Raw genomic sequence first — 17,495 nt, 5'->3', positions numbered from 1 at the left:
ACGAAGTATATTTTGTTATAGCAGTAGTAGGAAACTCATACACTCAAGGATTCAAACAAACTAACTTCTACTATATTAGATGGTAAGCTATCTGGGTTTATAGCAGAGGTTCATCTTGCTACTGTGGGGTCTTTGGGTTTTTAAGCTGACTGCAGGTTGTCTCCATTGTTAGAACTCTTCAGATAAGAGTCATTGTAGAGAAGCAGGGAGGACAGAGGCCCAGCTTTGCCTGTATTGTGAGTGGCACTGAGCTGTCATGTGAGTGGCAAGTGCGATTTCATCTGGTAATTAGAAGTGAATAGCAGGTATTCCTGACCTCTTTGATGCAAATGTAAACTCACATGTGGGTACTATGTTTCCTAAGAATGTGTTTGTCTTGTAATTAATATGACATATGAATAAATTTTGTGAGAGGTTTATCATCTATACTGTTTAATAATATCAAATTTTTGTAATACATATAAGTGGTTTTTTTCATCTCTTAGTTCAATAAAAATTTCCATCTTCCCAGCACCTGGTGCTAAATACATGGGAAGTGCTAGGCTAATGCTTCTTTGATGAATGAGCTAAGCAGTTAAGGGTCCAGCTATCCAAGAGCTTCCTAGAGAGTGCGGTTGATGTTACGTATCAAATTTTAATGTCAAATACACTATTTACTTTTTAAATGCTTTAGAGAAACTTGAGTCATCCTAAGCCAAGAAATTCTCTCAAACTAGTCTCTTCTCTCACAATTTTATATTTTAACTTAGTCACCAAGGTGTCTGGAAAAGATACCAAAATGACATTATTTTCATTAACAAGTGAAGTGTTTGGTTTGGCAAAGCCTCCAGCTATGCTTCTCCAGCTTTAGTGTGGAGAGCTCACTAAGAGGTTGCTAGGTCCCCCCTGATTCGGTAACTCTGGGGAAGAGCCGGAGAATTTGCATTTTTTAACAGGCTCTTGAGTGAGGCTGATGCTGTTGGTCCGGTGACCACATTTTGCCAACGTTGTCTTAGAGCCAAGTACAAAAAGCCTCTTCTGAGACATGCCTGCAAAAACATGCATTTAAACTTACGTTAGTTTGCAAAGTTGTTTAAAATGTTTTTAATTTAACAAGGTTGCTAGAGGGATTGTTTAAATTTAACTAAATATTTTGAATGAGCCCATCAGTTGCTTTTTGGAAAGGTTAGGATGCTTTGGACATCCTCTTGTCTGGAACTGTAGGAAGATATAAGTTGATAGGTCTGAATTGTGCATGTGCTCTTGTCTGAGAGTCCGCATGGGCCCCTCTACCCTTTCCAACTCACTTAACCTCTGTGACCCTGGGTCCTCCATTGAAAAACTGCAGTGATAATCCTTTAGCTTAGCACATTGTACTTCATTGTCTGCATCCCACTAGACATTAACTTCTTTGAGGGTGGGGTCGCATCTGTCCATCTGCCCACACCACCTGGCACCTTGTAGATGCTCCAAGATATTCCCATCACACTTACCTTGGGACTGAGGTGTTGCTGTGAGTGGCAACATGGTGTCAATAAGGTTAAAGAGCTTAGCAAATGTGAGGATGGGCAGGGGGAGAATAGCTACAAATCTTGAGCTGAAAGAGAAAATTGGATGGTGATTTGGAACCATGTAGATTATGGTTTAATATCTAAGCCATCTGGGCCTCATGCTGGGATCCACCTCCCTGCATATGTCTTGATGGAATTCTGATGGTTCAGCCTAGCATCAAAGGGGTGTCTTCTGTATGTGTGTTTATTTTAATTTATTTTTCATGAAACAGAATTAGCAATGAATTCCTGTTTGCACTTTGTTAAGGTATGGTTAGCCTATGGCGTCTGCATGTTGGAAGCTGATCAGTAGGTGAATGTGTGAGCCAAGGTTCCCACTTAAGCAAAAGGTAGAGAGTGGTGGCCAACAAGCTTAGTTCGGGTCCCTTAGTTTAAAAAAACAACAACAACTAAACAGATGCCAATAGTTAGATGAAGATCCATATACCTCATAAAAATTGTTCTTCCAGCATTTAAAGAAAAGATCTGATAACCTGGCAACCCTGGGTTGTCACTCCCCAGGCAAAAGTTGGTGAAAAATAGGTAGCAGCTGCCCCTTTAGGTAGGTATGGGGTGTGTTTGTCATGCTCCCCACTGTTCCCTATTGCCTTATACCCAGACCATTTCAGTCATTTGTTACCTCCCTGCCCCCTGCACACATTTGAGGTTTTTCAGCCCCAAGCTATTCTGTTTTTGTAAGTGTCATGAATTTCCTCAGAAATCATAAGCACTGTCATGTTGGCTTGAAAGATACCTGTTTTGGGAACATTTTGAGTTTGAAATAATGCCTGTGTTTATATTGCCTTAAATATCTCCTCCTGCACCTGAAGATTGAAAACACTGTAAAGAACATAAATATCTTCCACAAAACATGTCCAAAGGATGTGCGAGGAGCGACTTCTTCCTCTGTGAAGTGTCCTTTGTCCTTTTGATGTAAAGACTGGATTTGGTTTGGATGGATTGATTACTTGCCTTGTCACACTGCTGAAGGACAACGGCAAGGACAGTGACCAAACAGTGGTTATTTTTCTCCAGCATTAGTGAAGCTCTTGCTCTTTGGTTGTTCAATCTCCATGTTCATAACTTTAAAACGTTTTCCATTAAGTGTTCAAAGTCCAATTCTGCCACTTTACAACTGCGATTTCAGGAAGGCACTCTGTGCCTCCATTTCCCCATTTCTAACGGTGAAAATGAACTGAAATAATAGTGTATGGAAAATAATCTAGCCCAGTGCTGTGTGGTTTTTTAAGAGTGCAAATACTAGTGTCTTTTGAGGCCTTTATAGGCTTTCAAGAAGGAAATCAGTATACCCATTTTACTGAAAGGAAAACTGAGGCTCCGGGGAATAAAGTACCTTGCCCAAAGATAGCCAGGAATCTCTTCTCCTCCACTCACAATGCAAATGATGCACTTTGACATGAGTTGGTTTTTCCTATGGAGTAGATTTGATGGGTGACAGGGACTCCCACACTGGCGTGAGCATGGTAGCAGTCATGTAGGGTTGGATGGGGTGGCCAAAGCAGAACCAAATCTCATCGTTCTCCCACTTTCCCCTGTAGGAACAGGAAGGCCTGTGGAGAAAGGCATGCAACCTGGGTTTCCTTCAATATTGTAAGGATAACCTGCTACCTTTCGTGGAGGTTTTGAGATGAGTCAACTTGGAATTAAACCTTCCCCGGTCCCCATCTGCTTCTATAAGGGGATTGTGCAGAAGAAATCCTAACTGAAGCTAAAGCAAAAAGCTTGTAGGAGTTAGCCTGCCAATGAGGGTTTCTTTTTAAAAAAATTTGTTTTGTAATCCTCACTCGAAGATATGCTTTTAATGATTTTTTAAGAGAAAAAGCGAGAGAGAGAGAGAGAGAAACATATTGTATTGTGAGAGAGAAACGTCAACTGGTTGCCTCCTGCCTGTCCCCTCCTGACTGGAGTTGGTCTCCTGCATGTACCCTGCCCGGGGATCAAACCCACAGCCTTTTGGTGTGCAGGACAATGCTCCAACCAGTGGAGCCACCCGGCCAGGGCAATGGGGTGTTTCTTTTCTTTTTTTTTTTTTTAATATATTTTATTGATTTTTTACAGAGTGGAAGGGAGAGAGATAGAGAGTTAGAAACATCGACGAGAGAGAAACATCGATCAGCTGCCTCCTGCACATCTCCCACTGGGAATGTGCTCGCAACCCAGGTACATGCCCTTGACCGGGATCGAACCTGGGACCTTTCAGTCTGCAGGCCGACGCTCTATCCACTGATCCAAACCGGTTTTGGCTATGGGGTGTTTCTTTTAACTTGATCCTTTCTTCTGTATGTCACCATCAGGCTTGCGAGACTCCTTTGAGAGAAGCTTGCAGAGATTTTCTTCTGAGTTTCAGAATTTACTGATGCTTTGTCTATAAATGACTCCATTTTTATAATCACCCAGTAGTTTAATTATAGCCTTTAGGAGGAGGGTGTCTTCCTAACACATCGATATATAGGTAGAACCGTATGAAATAGCCCACATTTAGCCATGCTTTACTCATAAGAATTGCCATTTTATCTTGTTCAACTGAATATTTGACAAAGATGGAAATAGTAACAGAGCTTAGCATTATGTGACAAGTGAGAAATTGTCACTATTTCCTCACAGGTGCATCAGATATCTTGTAGCTTGGGAAGCTCAAGATATCCTGTAATAGAAACCTTCCTTGTCTAGCTTCTTCTCTTCCGGTGGATTTTGCCATGCCTCTGACATTCCAGCTATGGCAGTAAACAGAGCTGAGAATGATTTTAATATTAATCACATTCTTAATTATCTTTAATCTTGTATAATTCGGGATTAGTTAGAATGTAGCTCTTTGCCTTGGTCAGATATTTTAGAATATGAAACTATTTGCCAAATCTAGTTTCTTGGTGTAAATTATTTTGTTTACTACTTGCAAAAATCTCCCAAATTATATATTAATGGTCAACAGTGATCTAGAATTGGGATTCAGCTCTTTAGCCATACCCACAAACAGCTTTTGAGATACAAAAACAAAAAAAGAACAACACACAAAAACAGATACAGATAAATGTGTGTGAAAAGTCCTAGAGGTGCCTGGCATATAATAATCACATACTCATTAGTAGAACATCAGGAATTGGAGAGAGAAGGGAAGGGCAATATTGAGTTACATCTTCTGTGGAAATTAACACTATGGCGTGACAAACACAGGCAGAGAATGATGGAGCTGTCATCTTCATTGGAGCTGTTGCCTTCATTGGAGCTATTGCCTTCATTCCCGCTGTCACCACATGGGGAGGGCAGAGTCTTGCAGGATTCTGAATTGAGTATTAAACATTCAAACTTACCTGCTTGGCTTTGCTTTCCTGGTAATCCAGGCTTCTGGGACGTGCCTTGCACTTCCGTACCTGCTATCCCTGGAACTGCAGAGTAGAAATCCATGAGCAACCCAGAAGACCCATGAGCTACGGACAGTAAACTGGCTGAGCCACAAAACTGAATTGCACAGCTTGTGTGTGGGAACTAGTCACCAAGCTGGTGAGCACGTCTAGCTCTTGGCCTTCGTCTACAAATTACCCCATTCCCCTGTGTATTTGTTTTGTGGGTGAAATGATATGCTCTAGTGGTATTTCCAAAACTGAGGATTCACTGCACTCTGGGGAATATCCAGGATCTGCTGTTTCGTTTTATTTTGCATTTATATTCTGCTGTCTCTTTGTGGTGGCTTATGGGTTCCAGCATGTACACATGGCAATGACTCAAAAAGAGCCTCGGCCTTCTAAAAAGAGCACAGTGAGTCAGTGTCGGGCTTGGCAGGCTTACACCTACAACTCGATAGGTATAAGTTGGCGCTTATCACGTTTGTGAGCTATGTTTGGTGGAGCGATACTTGTTTACAGTGCGCCCTGCCCGGGAGGCTGGCTGCTCCATGAGAGTAGGACCACGCTGTTTTCTCACCGCTGTTTCCCCTCCTCCTAGAGCTGCCTTGGTGTGAATGAATCAATATCTTTTCAAGAGAGGGGTTGGCGAGGGGCAGGTATGACATCGGGTGATGGAGAGGCCCCGGAGTCCTGGACAGCAGCGCTTGACAGGAAAGCCAGGAGCAGGAAAGGAAGGCAGCCCAGAGGAGCTGGTCTAATTCTCTGTTTTCCAAGGGTTCAGCCCCAGACACAGCTTTGGGCATGTCATGGCCTTAGAACTATTCCTCAGAGACATTCTCATCAAAAATGACAACACAGTACAAAAACTGCCAGTGATTGGATCTTTGTTAGCATCACACTTATATCCTCACAGTTAGTGACAACCACTACTCTATGCATTGGTTGTTATAATGCCCATTTTACAGATTAGCCCACTTGCTGAAGATCATAATTTAGTAAATGGCAGGATCAGGATTTGAATCCAGGTTTGTCTGACCCCAAAGCCTGTGTTATGTCCGCACACAAAGGCATTCATTCAGCCTCTCTGACAATGACGATCCCCAGTGGAGTTTCCTCCTCTTAATGACTGCCATCTCTTCAAGGGGATACTCTGCAGAGCTCAACTGTGAGGGTGTATTATGGGAGCCTCCAGAATAAGGACTGACGTTTGCAACTTTAGTTATAACTCCCTTCAGTTATAACTCCCTTCCTAGGCTTCTCTCTTTGCTTCAAGGGAAAAGTTGAGAAGCCAGAAAACAATAAGAACATGAACTATCCTAGGCAGTTGGAAAGATAGTCACTGGAAGAATGTGAGATTCTTGTTATCAATATTTTTTCTCCTCTAGAGAGAATTTTTTGTATCCATATGGACTTACCCATTTGCTGTAACAGCAGAAAGACTCCTACAATGTTTTTTTAAAGGGATTCTTGACAACATTGTTGGAAAGCTGAAGTTATAAGTACTATAAAAGGTAAGATGGATAATACTGCCAAATTTAAGCAGACCCAACAGTGGGACTCAAGCCCCATCCAGCCTGAGTCCCATGTTCTTAAGCTTTCTGCTTCAAAGTCACCAAGAGAGCTAGAGCTGATTTGCTGGAAGCTTTGATGCTTCAGTGGCCCAAGCTGGGACAGAAGGTATGGAACCCCCCTCATACTGCTGGACAATGTTGGCTTTAAGCATCAGCCAAGCAAGTGGCAGCCTGTGGGGCTTACAAAAGGAGATACTATTGAATATTCTCCCACCTAGAGAATTTGAAATGCCACCATACATTGCCTTTATTCTGGGGTCCCCTTCCAAGATCACAACTATAGTGTCCAGACTCCACCAGCTCTATCCTGTGGGGTTGTGCAGCTCTAGGACCACATTGTGGTCCATGAGCCTTGTGATCCTATGATGACGCTGGGCCCCAACCCTGACATAGGTGGACACACACACAAAAAAAATGAAGCTGAGCAAATTATGCATCAGGTGGTGGCCCCCAGGAATGCAGAGGAAAGAGATAGACAACAGGTAAGACAGGCATTTAGGAAGGTGTTCCCCCAAAGTGCATTTTGCTTTTTGGTTTGGTTTCATGATTGGATTTATTTTCTATATTTATTTTTGGAAAGCGCAGAGGAAGGAGTGTCAGAAAGGTTAGATATGAAACAGATCTTCCTGGTTAGTACATGTGACCACAGATGCTGACATTCCTTTTCCGTTCCTCCTTGTCTCTGTTCCCAGCCCAGATGTCTCTGGACACTGCTTGAGCCATCCCTGGCATCCCTGCTGTTGCCATGGTGATGGGGGCAGTGGCAAGGCTTCCCTAAGAACTGGAAGGACCCCTACTTTCTCTCCTTCACCAAGACAGCTTCTGGGTGCAGCCCCATGTGGCTGGCCCTCTGCTCGCACTCAGCGTCCTCTCTATTGCTCTCCCTTGCCCACTGGCCTTCAGCCATTTCGACATTTTTTTTTTTTTGGTTCCCAAAAGTGGTACATTGCCTGCTGCCTGGAAGCTTTCAAACATTAGGTTTCCTATGGTGGGTACAACCTTTTCTGGATACCCAGCGAACTCCAATGTCTTAGCTCAAATTCCCCTCTGTCAACAAATATTCTTGAGCACCTACAACCTGTCCCATGCCATTTGAGGTGCTTGGGGCTATGTCATTGAACAGAACAGACAAAAATCCCTGTTTCTGTGGACCCACTTGCTATCTCTTCCTTAAGAAGTTCTCCCTACCCCCCATCCCCCAGGCAAGTCTTCCAATATATGACAGATGTTACTTGTGCACTATTTATTAAATGCCAGTTCCCCTACATTAGACCGTAAGTTCTACAAAGTGGGGATTACATCTATTATTCACCACTATATACCCAGTACCAGCACATTGTCTGACTCCCAGTAGGTGCTTGGTATATATGGGCGAAGAAATGGATAAATGAATGGATGAGTGATGAATATATATGTATATAGTTGGCAAGTAGCAAAATCAGGTGTGAGGATCACATACATCTGAAAGGAAGTTTCTATTCATCTATGAGGCTCATGAAGAAACTGCACTGTGCTTTCAGTCCCAGAACTTACAAGTTTCTCACTCATCCTTCTCGGGTCTGAATCTCCCATTGCCTAAGCTTTAGGCATTTCATGATTTTTAAAAATGGCTGTGACCATGCCTGACTTCAGCCAGCAGCTGTTTGCCTGCCCTCCCAGTTTCACCCTCCCTGGATGGAGATCTCCAAGGGAAGCCCTGGTGACAGGAGACACTCTTAACTCATAAAACCGAGCGCCCCATTTACTCAGTGTGCCCGCAGCCCTATCTTCCCCTGGGCTGTGGTGGTGCCCATGGTCTTCATTTGCATCCATCATTTTCATGTGCTTTGCACTCAGCTACGCTGGTATTCAGAGAAAAATGCTGCCATGACAACTGCCACAACAGATGGTATTTGGTCAGTCTCTAAGTTACCAAGGAGCTATACAGCCGCGCTTCTGAGACTTGCATATTTTATGCTATCGTGAGACCCAGTCCAGCCTTAATCATGATTGAAATGTTAAGTTTTCCATTTGCCTCTTATCCCTCCTTCTCTTTCCAGTCATTTGACATTTGTTTTGGTTTTCCTTGCTCTCTGGCTATCTTGGGTGGAGATCTGCATCTGGATGTGAGAGACAAAGGCTGCAACATACATAGTTCATGGAAGTTGCCCTGCCAAGTCTAAAGTTCAGAGACTGTTGAGAAACTATTCAACTTTGGGATGGAGATTCTGGCTGAGACAGGGAGAAAGGCTTCATTGCAGCCCTTTTCTCATGGACCACACGGGGTGGAGGCCACATATGGCACCAAACAAAGGGAAGCCCTTGGAAGTGCATCTTGATCTAAACCTGCTCATTCCTCCAGCATCTTTCTGCCCCCAGGGTCTCTGAGCCACATCGTGGTTCCACCTTCAGGCTTCCAGCCTCCGCCCCAGCTAATGCTGTAAACCCCAGGATCTCCATCCCAGAGCTATGGCAACAAGTACAACAGCCTCCTTAGCCTGCCCCCTCAACATCACTGGAATGTCAAACTTAGCACACATTTCTTCAGCTAATTTTGGAAAGTAGTTTATATTGGCCACTATGTGTTAATGAACAGCCTTGGCTGTATTTACATACTTGCTGGTTAAGAGCCTTTTCCTTTGCTCTGCCTCCCAACTTGAACCGGGTCCTCATCTCGCACTGTGTGTCTGGATCACACATGAGCCTCGTTAAAGACGAGTCCGCGGACGTCCTCGTACTGTATGAGAGCTGGGCTCCTGCCACCAGGCCGGTCCCCTCTCGGGGTTTGGTGGCAGTTTGCAGTCTCATGGCATATGAAGATGGGTTGTTTACCTGGGCAGTATTTGGAAGAAAACTTTAAGGTGAAATTTAATCACAAGAGCCTGGATCAAAGAAGCTTTCTCCCCTTCTGATCTCATTCCAAGCGCAGCCAGGAGGTTGGAATCCAGGGCTGACCCTGCTCTGCTGCCCGGCTCCGCTCTCTTCCCGGGGTGCAGATGAAAAGCGTGTGGGTCTCGGCCGCCTTGTCAGGAGTGATTTCTAACCTCAATGAAACATTATTAAAGAATGGATCTGAGGCTCAGGAATGTTTTTTGAGCTCCTCTGTGAGCAGAGAATTCATAATGGAGGGGGGAAATTTTCAGGGCATTAGATGGGCTTATGAATCGTCTTTTAAATGATGACCCAAGTTCTTATTTTTGGTTTTAACATTTTCAGGGAGTGCAATCTGGCCATCACATATTGATCCCTGCTTCACCTCTTAGGAGAAAACACCCTCGGTGCCCTTAGCCTCCTTTCTTCACCTAATGAGGGAAGCTCCTAATGCTTCCCTTGTGGATATGCTCTGACTCTCCCTGGAATGGAGGGATATAGGGGTGTGTGGAATGTCTCTGTGGACCCTAAAGAGAAGCATTATAGAAATGTGGGCTGCTGGACAGGGAGGAGGACTCTGACCGCCGCTGTCAGGAGAGTCAAGCACAGTGCCTGGCCCAGAGCAGACATCCCAACAATATGTTGGCTGGATGAGTGACTGAAAGGATCATGTCACTCAGGTTTATCCATCGTGGCTCTATTGACATTTGCATTGGATAACCCTTTGTTGTGGGGCTGTCCTGTGCAGTGTAGTGTGTTCAGGACTAGATACCAGGATGCCCCCTACCCCTATTGTGACAACCCAAAATGTTGCCAGACATTGTCACATGTGCCCTGAGGGACAAAATTCTTAGACATTGTCACATGTGCCCTGAGGAACCAAATCCTTGCTCCTTCTCTCCCTTTCTCCCCCGCCCAGTGGAGGACTACCCATCTAAATTATGGAATGCATTAAAAGAGTAACAGGGCTTTAAAAAATTGACAGGAAGAAAAAATAATCTAGGTAATGTATTTATAATTATTCATTCCTTTAATAGATTTTAACATTAAAAGAAAGACCAGTACGTGGCTGAATTGAAGCATACCACAGCTAGCCTTGCAAGAAGTTACTACTTACTTTAAATGATAGTGTATGCACTGAATACTCTGTGAATGGGACAAGTAAATGATCTTATGCCCATTGGAAGAAAATTTCTATGGAATTACAGTGTGGTAGCAAAGCAGTGCTTCTCTTAAATATGTTGGTGGGTCTCTTTTAATTTGGTGTCACTCCTCAGACTCAGGGTTGATGGATTCTTCTGAAATGGGTGCAGTTTTATTCAGGTGTCTCAAGGCTTAATTTAAAGCATTGGAAGATGTGAAGACGGAGGGTAGAGAAGGAGGATGCTGACATCAGGGGGAGGGTGGACATGACCTTCAGGAAGACTGCTGGAAGCCTGGAACAGACTCTACTCCAATTAGAGCCCTTAACATGCTGACACCTCACCTCAGTGGCTATGAAGGAGGCATCAGGATATTGCTTGGGGAGAGGGAAGGCAGATGGTTCCATGGACACTGTGAGAGACAGACATTTATTAATGAAAAATTAATTCCATGGGCTAGAAACTTGTTTGAGTTCATAAGAATGTGTAGAGTTTTGGGGAGGTCAGGTAGGCTGTGGGTAGTTGTGGAGGTGAGGGGGATCTCCATTGTGACATATAAATTGTGTGAAATTCAAAGATTCCTGTGCCAAGTCAAAAGCAATTGCCTTTACTTATGGTCACCATTGACATTAATCAAGCCCGAACACTTTCCTGTAGACCAAAAAATAATTAGCCCTGACAACTGAAGTCAAATCAGATCTTTGGAAATGACCTAATGGGTCTTTTGTGAGAGCTGGACATTGGCTTGCCCTTGGCCATGGCATCAGCCCTGGCAAAGGTAGCTGTGGGGTGTGCCCCTTCATGCCACAGAAAACACAAAGGTTAGAGGGGTTCAGCAAGGTCGCTGCCCTCCCTGGTCATCTGCAATGCCTGCCATCCTGAGAATTTTGTGAGTAAACACTACCCAGATTCCAGCTGAAACTCCCATTCACTGCACATTGGACTGCTGGCCGCCTTGGTGGCTAGAAATTTCTCCCAGCTGCTAGCAGACGGGTGGGTCTGCTAACCTCGTCCCCACCTCCGTTTTTCGGGCAGCTGCTCAAGTTTTCAGGATTGCACTGGTGACAGTGATCAACAGAAAAGCTCCAATTCCACCCTGGTTATTTTTGGCAGCCGTGAGCAATCCAAGACCTCGACTTTTGGCTCTGGGCGGTTGGGATATTAGGTAACCTTTTCCTGTGCAAGTACAGACAAAGTAGAGTCCTGACCTGCATCCATTCATGTCCTCCTGTGTTTCCTTGTTGAGAACTTCAGCGATGCCTGTTGAAGCCTCGCTCTGACATAGCACTTCATTTCTAGTTAAGAGATGGCTCTGGAGAAGGCTGAGCACTGATTGAGTGTCTACTGTGTTTTTTTCCTCCTAGATTGAAAACATAGATGCCTGCTTGAATTTCCTGGCAGCTAAGGGAATAAACATTCAGGGGCTGTCTGCAGAAGGTGAGTCAGCGCTTGTCACGAGGCGGTCTTTTCCCCATTAGAAATACCCACCTGTTTCTTATTGACAACATGAATGCACTAAAGACAAGAGACGCTGGTGGGCTCTTCTGGTTTTGTTTTCCTTCTGGTTTGGAGGCATCTCAGTGCATGTCTAGGCCTGAGGGTGCCAACTTTCTGAAATCCTAAAGAATCCCTCCAAGAATGCAAATTCGACCACACTGGCCATGTCTGCAAGGCAACGGCGGGGAGTAGTGAAGACAGCGGCTTCTCGGGGAAGGGCTCAACCAGTGCTGATTTTAGTCACCTGACGAGCAGGTCAGTTAATTATCAAGCCGGGCCTTATCTGTGGGAGAGAGAACACTTAACCACAGAACATATTTAAACTGCACAGTTCCCAGGGAGAAAGGCCGAATCCTTATCTCTTAGTTGTATGAGAAGAAGCAGTACTTTTCCCAGGTTAAAAAAAATAAATAAAAGCGTTTGATGTATTAATGAGACGCTACATTTTGACATCCTGATTCGTTTTTAATTAACTCAAATTTGGTGGCTAATTAGCACATTCGTGTTTGCTGGTGGTTTGCTATTGGTCTGGAGGTGGCTGGTCTGAATTCTCAGCCTCCTCGGGCAACATCTTGCTCTGGAAACGTTGGCTCTCTCTATTTGTAAACACAAGCAGCTGCCAGCTCCAAAGCTGCCATAGGCCCCGGCATCCTCCCAAACTCATTAGGCTGCACCTGCCTCCACTTTTCCCAGAACAGGTAAAGCAGTTTGGGCTTTGGATGACACCACTTTTGTTTAGCAAGGTTGGCATCTGCTCCAGTGGTCAGGGTGAGGAGGGGGGAGCATGAGGAAGGAAGCAGTCCAATGGAGCAGGTAAGTTTGCTGATGGATTCCGTTTGGGACCTGTTTCTTGCCTCTGCTCTGCTCTGCAGTGAAAGCTTGCTTTTCCTGGCTGTGTTTCTGAGCTACAGTCTCTTCCAGTGTTGGGGGCGGGGGGTGGCCACCACTGATGCCTCGTGGGTGTTTCTTGTCTCTGAGTGGGGCTGTTGGAATACCCCCGTGGGAACTCAAGTGTGCCTCGCCTGTCCCAGGTCAGGCATGGTCACACTGCCACCAGAGGCTTCTGAAGCAGCTGTAGGGTGTGAGCCCTATTCCCAGCTTTGAGAGGGGGGTTCTTGGTGGGTTCCCCTGCCCCTGAGATGTGAGCCCTCTTCCGCCCGGGTTGAGATGTAGGTGGAATGACATGTGGCGTGCACATGGCTGGGGTATGGGGTGATTGATTGGTGGTGTTTCCATGGATAGGTCGGGAGATGCAAATTCCCATTCTGAGGAACCTGTTCCCTTCTGGTGGAGAATCCTTGTCCTGGCCAGTAGATGGCAGGCACATGCTCCTCTCAGTTTCTGGGAGTGTTTGGACCACAGGACTGAGCCCGTCCAGCAGAGCATCAGCAGGGACTTTACTGAGTCATGCTCAACAGAAAGGGCTCTTCGGAATGTGAACCCCTGGCCATTTTGCCATCTATCTACCCATTGCCCTGCCTTCTGCCTCATTCATACACACACACACACATACACCCCTACCTGCCTGCCACCTGCCTCATCCTCTCTATACCTTAAAACATAGAGCATCTACTTAATACGTATTTGTTGAATGAATAATACCAACTGTGCCTTTAAGGCTTTTATGTGCATTGGCTCCAGCTCTCACAACTAAAGTTGGAATTTATAATAGGCTGAGTGTACAGATGAGGATACTTTGGCTTAAAGAGATTATGAGTGGCATCCCTAAGCCCTGTAGCTAGTGAGTGTCAAAATCAGAACCCAGGTCTGTGTGATTTCAGAGCTCATGTTCATGGTGTCTGTTGGGACAGCAGATGGATAAAATCTATGCCATGCACAGGTGCAAAAAAGCAGAAAAGTTTGAGAACTCTGCCCTCCGCCCCTCGTCGATGTTGGAATGTAGCCCTGTGAGTCTGGGCATAGAGAGGCATAGTTATAACCAGTGTGTTGAGGTATCAGTTATTGGGTTTATGGTATTTTGGTAATTGCCCCAACTGTTCTGTGTTGTTCCCCATCTTTCCTGCCAAGTCAAGACTCATGTAATGATATTTTGGCTGAATTTATTACCCTTCAGTCACGCTCATTATTAGAACAGTTCTATGTCAATACTTATGACTCAGTCCTGTTCAGTTTTAAACTTCAACCTCAACGCTCTTTTCCCCCACCAGTGCAGGTGGTTTTGGAGGTTGAAGGGGGTGGGGCATAATAATGTGACTTTCTTTCCCTTCCCTGGTTCCAAGGCCAGGCCTCCAGGACTGGGAGAGCACAGAGAAGCAGAATTGGGCTGGTGGTGAAGGTGCTGTCCCCTCCTGGGTAATTGCTACAGTCCCCGCTGGGAGTCTCTGCACTCCCTGCTGACCAGACACTCCCTCCCATGTTGCTCCCAGGGCCCGGTGGTGTTTGTGAGATTTGACCAGCTCTTGCAGCTCATTTCCAGCTGGTAGCATTCAGGTACCACCCTCCTGATTCAGGCCACCTTTGTCTCCACACTACACTGGTCCTGGTAAGGCTCTAGACCTTGGGCTCATGATCCTTCCATTCTCCACCATAGAACCAGCAGGAATGTGTGGGCTCAGTCTCCCACTTGCACTAGGTAGCACAGGCCTCCTGTCATTGAGAAATCCCCCACCACATGATCTCTCTTTTCAGCTTCCCCTCACTCAGGTGGCCAAGGGGCAGATCTGCCAAGTCTCTACTAAGCAGGTGTCCAACTGGGGACTAGAAAGCCAGAACTCCCACTTGGAGTGATTCTTTTAGAGCTTCCTTGCCTTTGCACGGAGTATAGGGACCCCACCTTCTTGCTCCTTGGTGAAGGAGGAAATATCCTGTCTCTGTGACCATCTCCCATTGCCACCCTCCCATACCCTCAATGACATACTCCCATCTAGATCTACTTATATTGATATTTGGGGGAAGTAAAGGATCATGACGATGGTATTGGTGGTAAGACTGATTCTGAACTTGTACAGTATGAAGGGATAATGACTGGGCCCAACCTTTGTCAAGTCCTTGAACTTATAAGCAAGGGTACTTAGAGCCTTTTATTCACAATTTTAGGGTTACAGAAATCTCACTTGACATACTGTTACATCGTAGGAATAGAAACCATTGATTGAGACCTCACCCTGTGTCAGTCACTGAGATAAGTGCCGCAACATTTTATCTTATGTAGTGTCCCCAGCAACCTTATGAGGTCAGTATTCACATGATCCCATTCATACAGATGAGGAAGCGCGGCCCAAAGAGGTTAAGTTCCAGTGGGGAAAGGGAGGCCCCAAGGTCAGCCGTGGACAAGCCTCTCAGTCTGCTGATTTGAAGGCCTCCTGCTTTCCTACTGCTCACTGTTGCCCACACTTCTAACCACCTGCCTGAGTACTAGAAAGCATTATAGTGTTTGAAGAAATAATGTCGTTTTAATGCTTTTTCTTTTCCTTTTGAAGACGATTGAGTGCCTTAAGGCTCCTCCCGATGAAAAATAACATCAGCAGTTGGAAAGCCCCGTAGGTGCATCTCCACCCCTTCCCAGTGACTAAAGCTGGTTTGGGGCCCAGGAGGGTGTATGCACCTGTCCTCAAAGCATTTCAGCAGCTCAGGTCCTGCCCTGACCTGCCTCTTAGGGAGCCATAGAGAGCCTTTGTTCCAGGGCACAGGCAGCAGATGCCTGCGGGCAGAGGCTACAGCCCGAGTGAGCCAGGTGGAGATGCTGCCGGTGTGAGGCACAGCCCCTGGACGAGGCCTCCTTGCCCCCTCGGTGCTCCCAAAAGTTGGACCCAACTTGGAGACTTGCCAGAGTCCTGTGAGCTTCGGCCTTACCCTGCCCTGAGTGCTTTTCAAGATCCCTTCAACCCCTCCCCAACCCACACACCACCTGTCAGGGCCATCTGTAAACCTGTCCCTGTGAGGAAGTAAGGCCTTTATCCCTGGGAGTTTGAGAATACTGGCCCTGAGCCCATCTTCCTGTACTGGAGAAGCGGAAGTCCGGAGCTATGGCTTATCCTATCTCGTTCACCAAATGTTTGCTGGGCACATGCTATATGCCAGACACAGCACTAGGCACTGGAGTGCACAGAGAGTCCAGCCAGTCATACAAAACTAGCCTTTATTCCAATTAATAAGAGAGCTGTGCTAATGGCATGAACAGAGTCCAATGGCGCCCAAAGAAAGGCAGTGATCAGCTCTGCCTGGGGCAGTCAAGGGGGCTTCAGAGAGGCAGTGATGTTTCCCCTGGGTTTTACAGAATGCAGAGGCGTTCAGCAAACCAAAGGAAGATGCAGAGAAGTCTTGACATGAGATGGGGCATAGGTAATATAATGGGGACAAATCTTGCAGATTGGAGAAACAGAGGCAGGAAGACCCTTCCAGATGCCTCTGAGAGGGAGTGTATGCTTTTAGAGTGAAATCGGTTGCTGACTTGATGAGCTCAGACCTGGGTTTCCTGCTCTGATGTCCACAGATGTAGATGCTGAGTTTCTTTCATCCTGAGCCAGAAAGCAGGAGGTCTTTCTGGACCTTTCGCATAAAAGCAACAAGTGGATCTTTTCTGTTTCTTCCTACCCACATCACCTGAGTGGCAGTGCACGTGGGACTGCTGCTGCCCCTCACCAGAAGGGCCCTGTGGGCTCTGCACCCACCCCTTTGAGCCACTCCCCTGTGGGGAGAGTCATTGACAGCATGGCGGGCAGTACACAGCAGGGCTGCAAGAGTCAGGTGGAAAATTACATGGTGAATGTAGGTTGCGGAGACGGCCCAGCTGGAGGAATAATGCCACACAACCCACGGTCCCCAATCAGTTGGGCGAGCCTTACACCACCCACCGTGGCTTAAGGCGATTGAATAGGGATCCTGCAACTCTGCGGTCAGAGGCAACCCTCCCTTTGGCTCCAAGTCCCTTCCTCCCTACAAAGCAGGTTTCTTTGTGTTAGATTATTCCAGTGCTTGTGCCTTTGTAAATCAGGCCTGTGGTTTCTCTTAAATAATGTTGAAAGAAAATAACTCCTATTTATTCTACCCTTTGTGCCACATTCCCTATAGCATCTATGCAGATTAGTCCCAGCTAATGGGAACAAAGAGATCAGTCGGAACCCAGAGAGTCAAGGCAATCCGGTTTCTGATGGAAACTGGAATACAGCTGGGTACTTTGTTCTTCAGTTTACATGGGGCGGCCACCAGAGGAGAAAGGAGAGCAGGATTCCTGTGTTGGTTTAGACACAAGCTAGCCACTGTCTCCTTGGATAAGTCAACTCTCTCTAGGTCTATATTATTTCAGCGAGTGTGAGGATAGCTGATCAGATGCAAAGCAATACTCTTTCCAAAGCCTTGGGAAATGTCATGAGGGAAACATTTTTGTGGGCTGGCAGAACGACATTTTGTTTTTAGGCTTCCAGTGGAGCCAGTGTCCCAGGCCCCAGGAAACAGACAGATGACATTTAGAACTCTGGAAGGAACACAATTCTAGCTATTTTGGATACTGTCTGTTCATGACCACCCATAGCATAAACTGGGTGGCTTTCAACCCCAAACAGATCCTTCACCACTCTTTGAGTT

General features: G+C 45.9%; 1 protein-coding gene across 4 annotated transcripts in view; it reads left to right on the top strand.

Annotated features, from left to right (window-relative positions):
* NAV2 (neuron navigator 2) overlaps positions 1 to 17,495 on the top strand; it is a 366,387-nt gene that overhangs the window by 145,604 nt on the left and 203,288 nt on the right. For all 4 annotated transcript variants that reach the window (XM_070428165.1, XM_070428164.1, XM_070428167.1 and 1 more), the window contains exon 4: positions 11,819 to 11,891. In XM_070428165.1, the coding sequence (XP_070284266.1) occupies positions 11,819 to 11,891 (73 nt within the window). The remainder of the gene's footprint in view (positions 1 to 11,818; positions 11,892 to 17,495) is intronic.

The sequence above is a fragment of the Myotis yumanensis genome, unplaced genomic scaffold (assembly GCF_028538775.1).
Source record: "Myotis yumanensis isolate MYYU_CA2020_CCGP unplaced genomic scaffold, mMyoYum1.0.hap1 SCAF_10, whole genome shotgun sequence".
Lineage (NCBI taxonomy): Eukaryota > Metazoa > Chordata > Mammalia > Chiroptera > Vespertilionidae > Myotis > Myotis yumanensis.
Note: the sequence above shows the minus strand (reverse complement) of the source record. Positions and strands in the feature narration are given on the sequence as shown.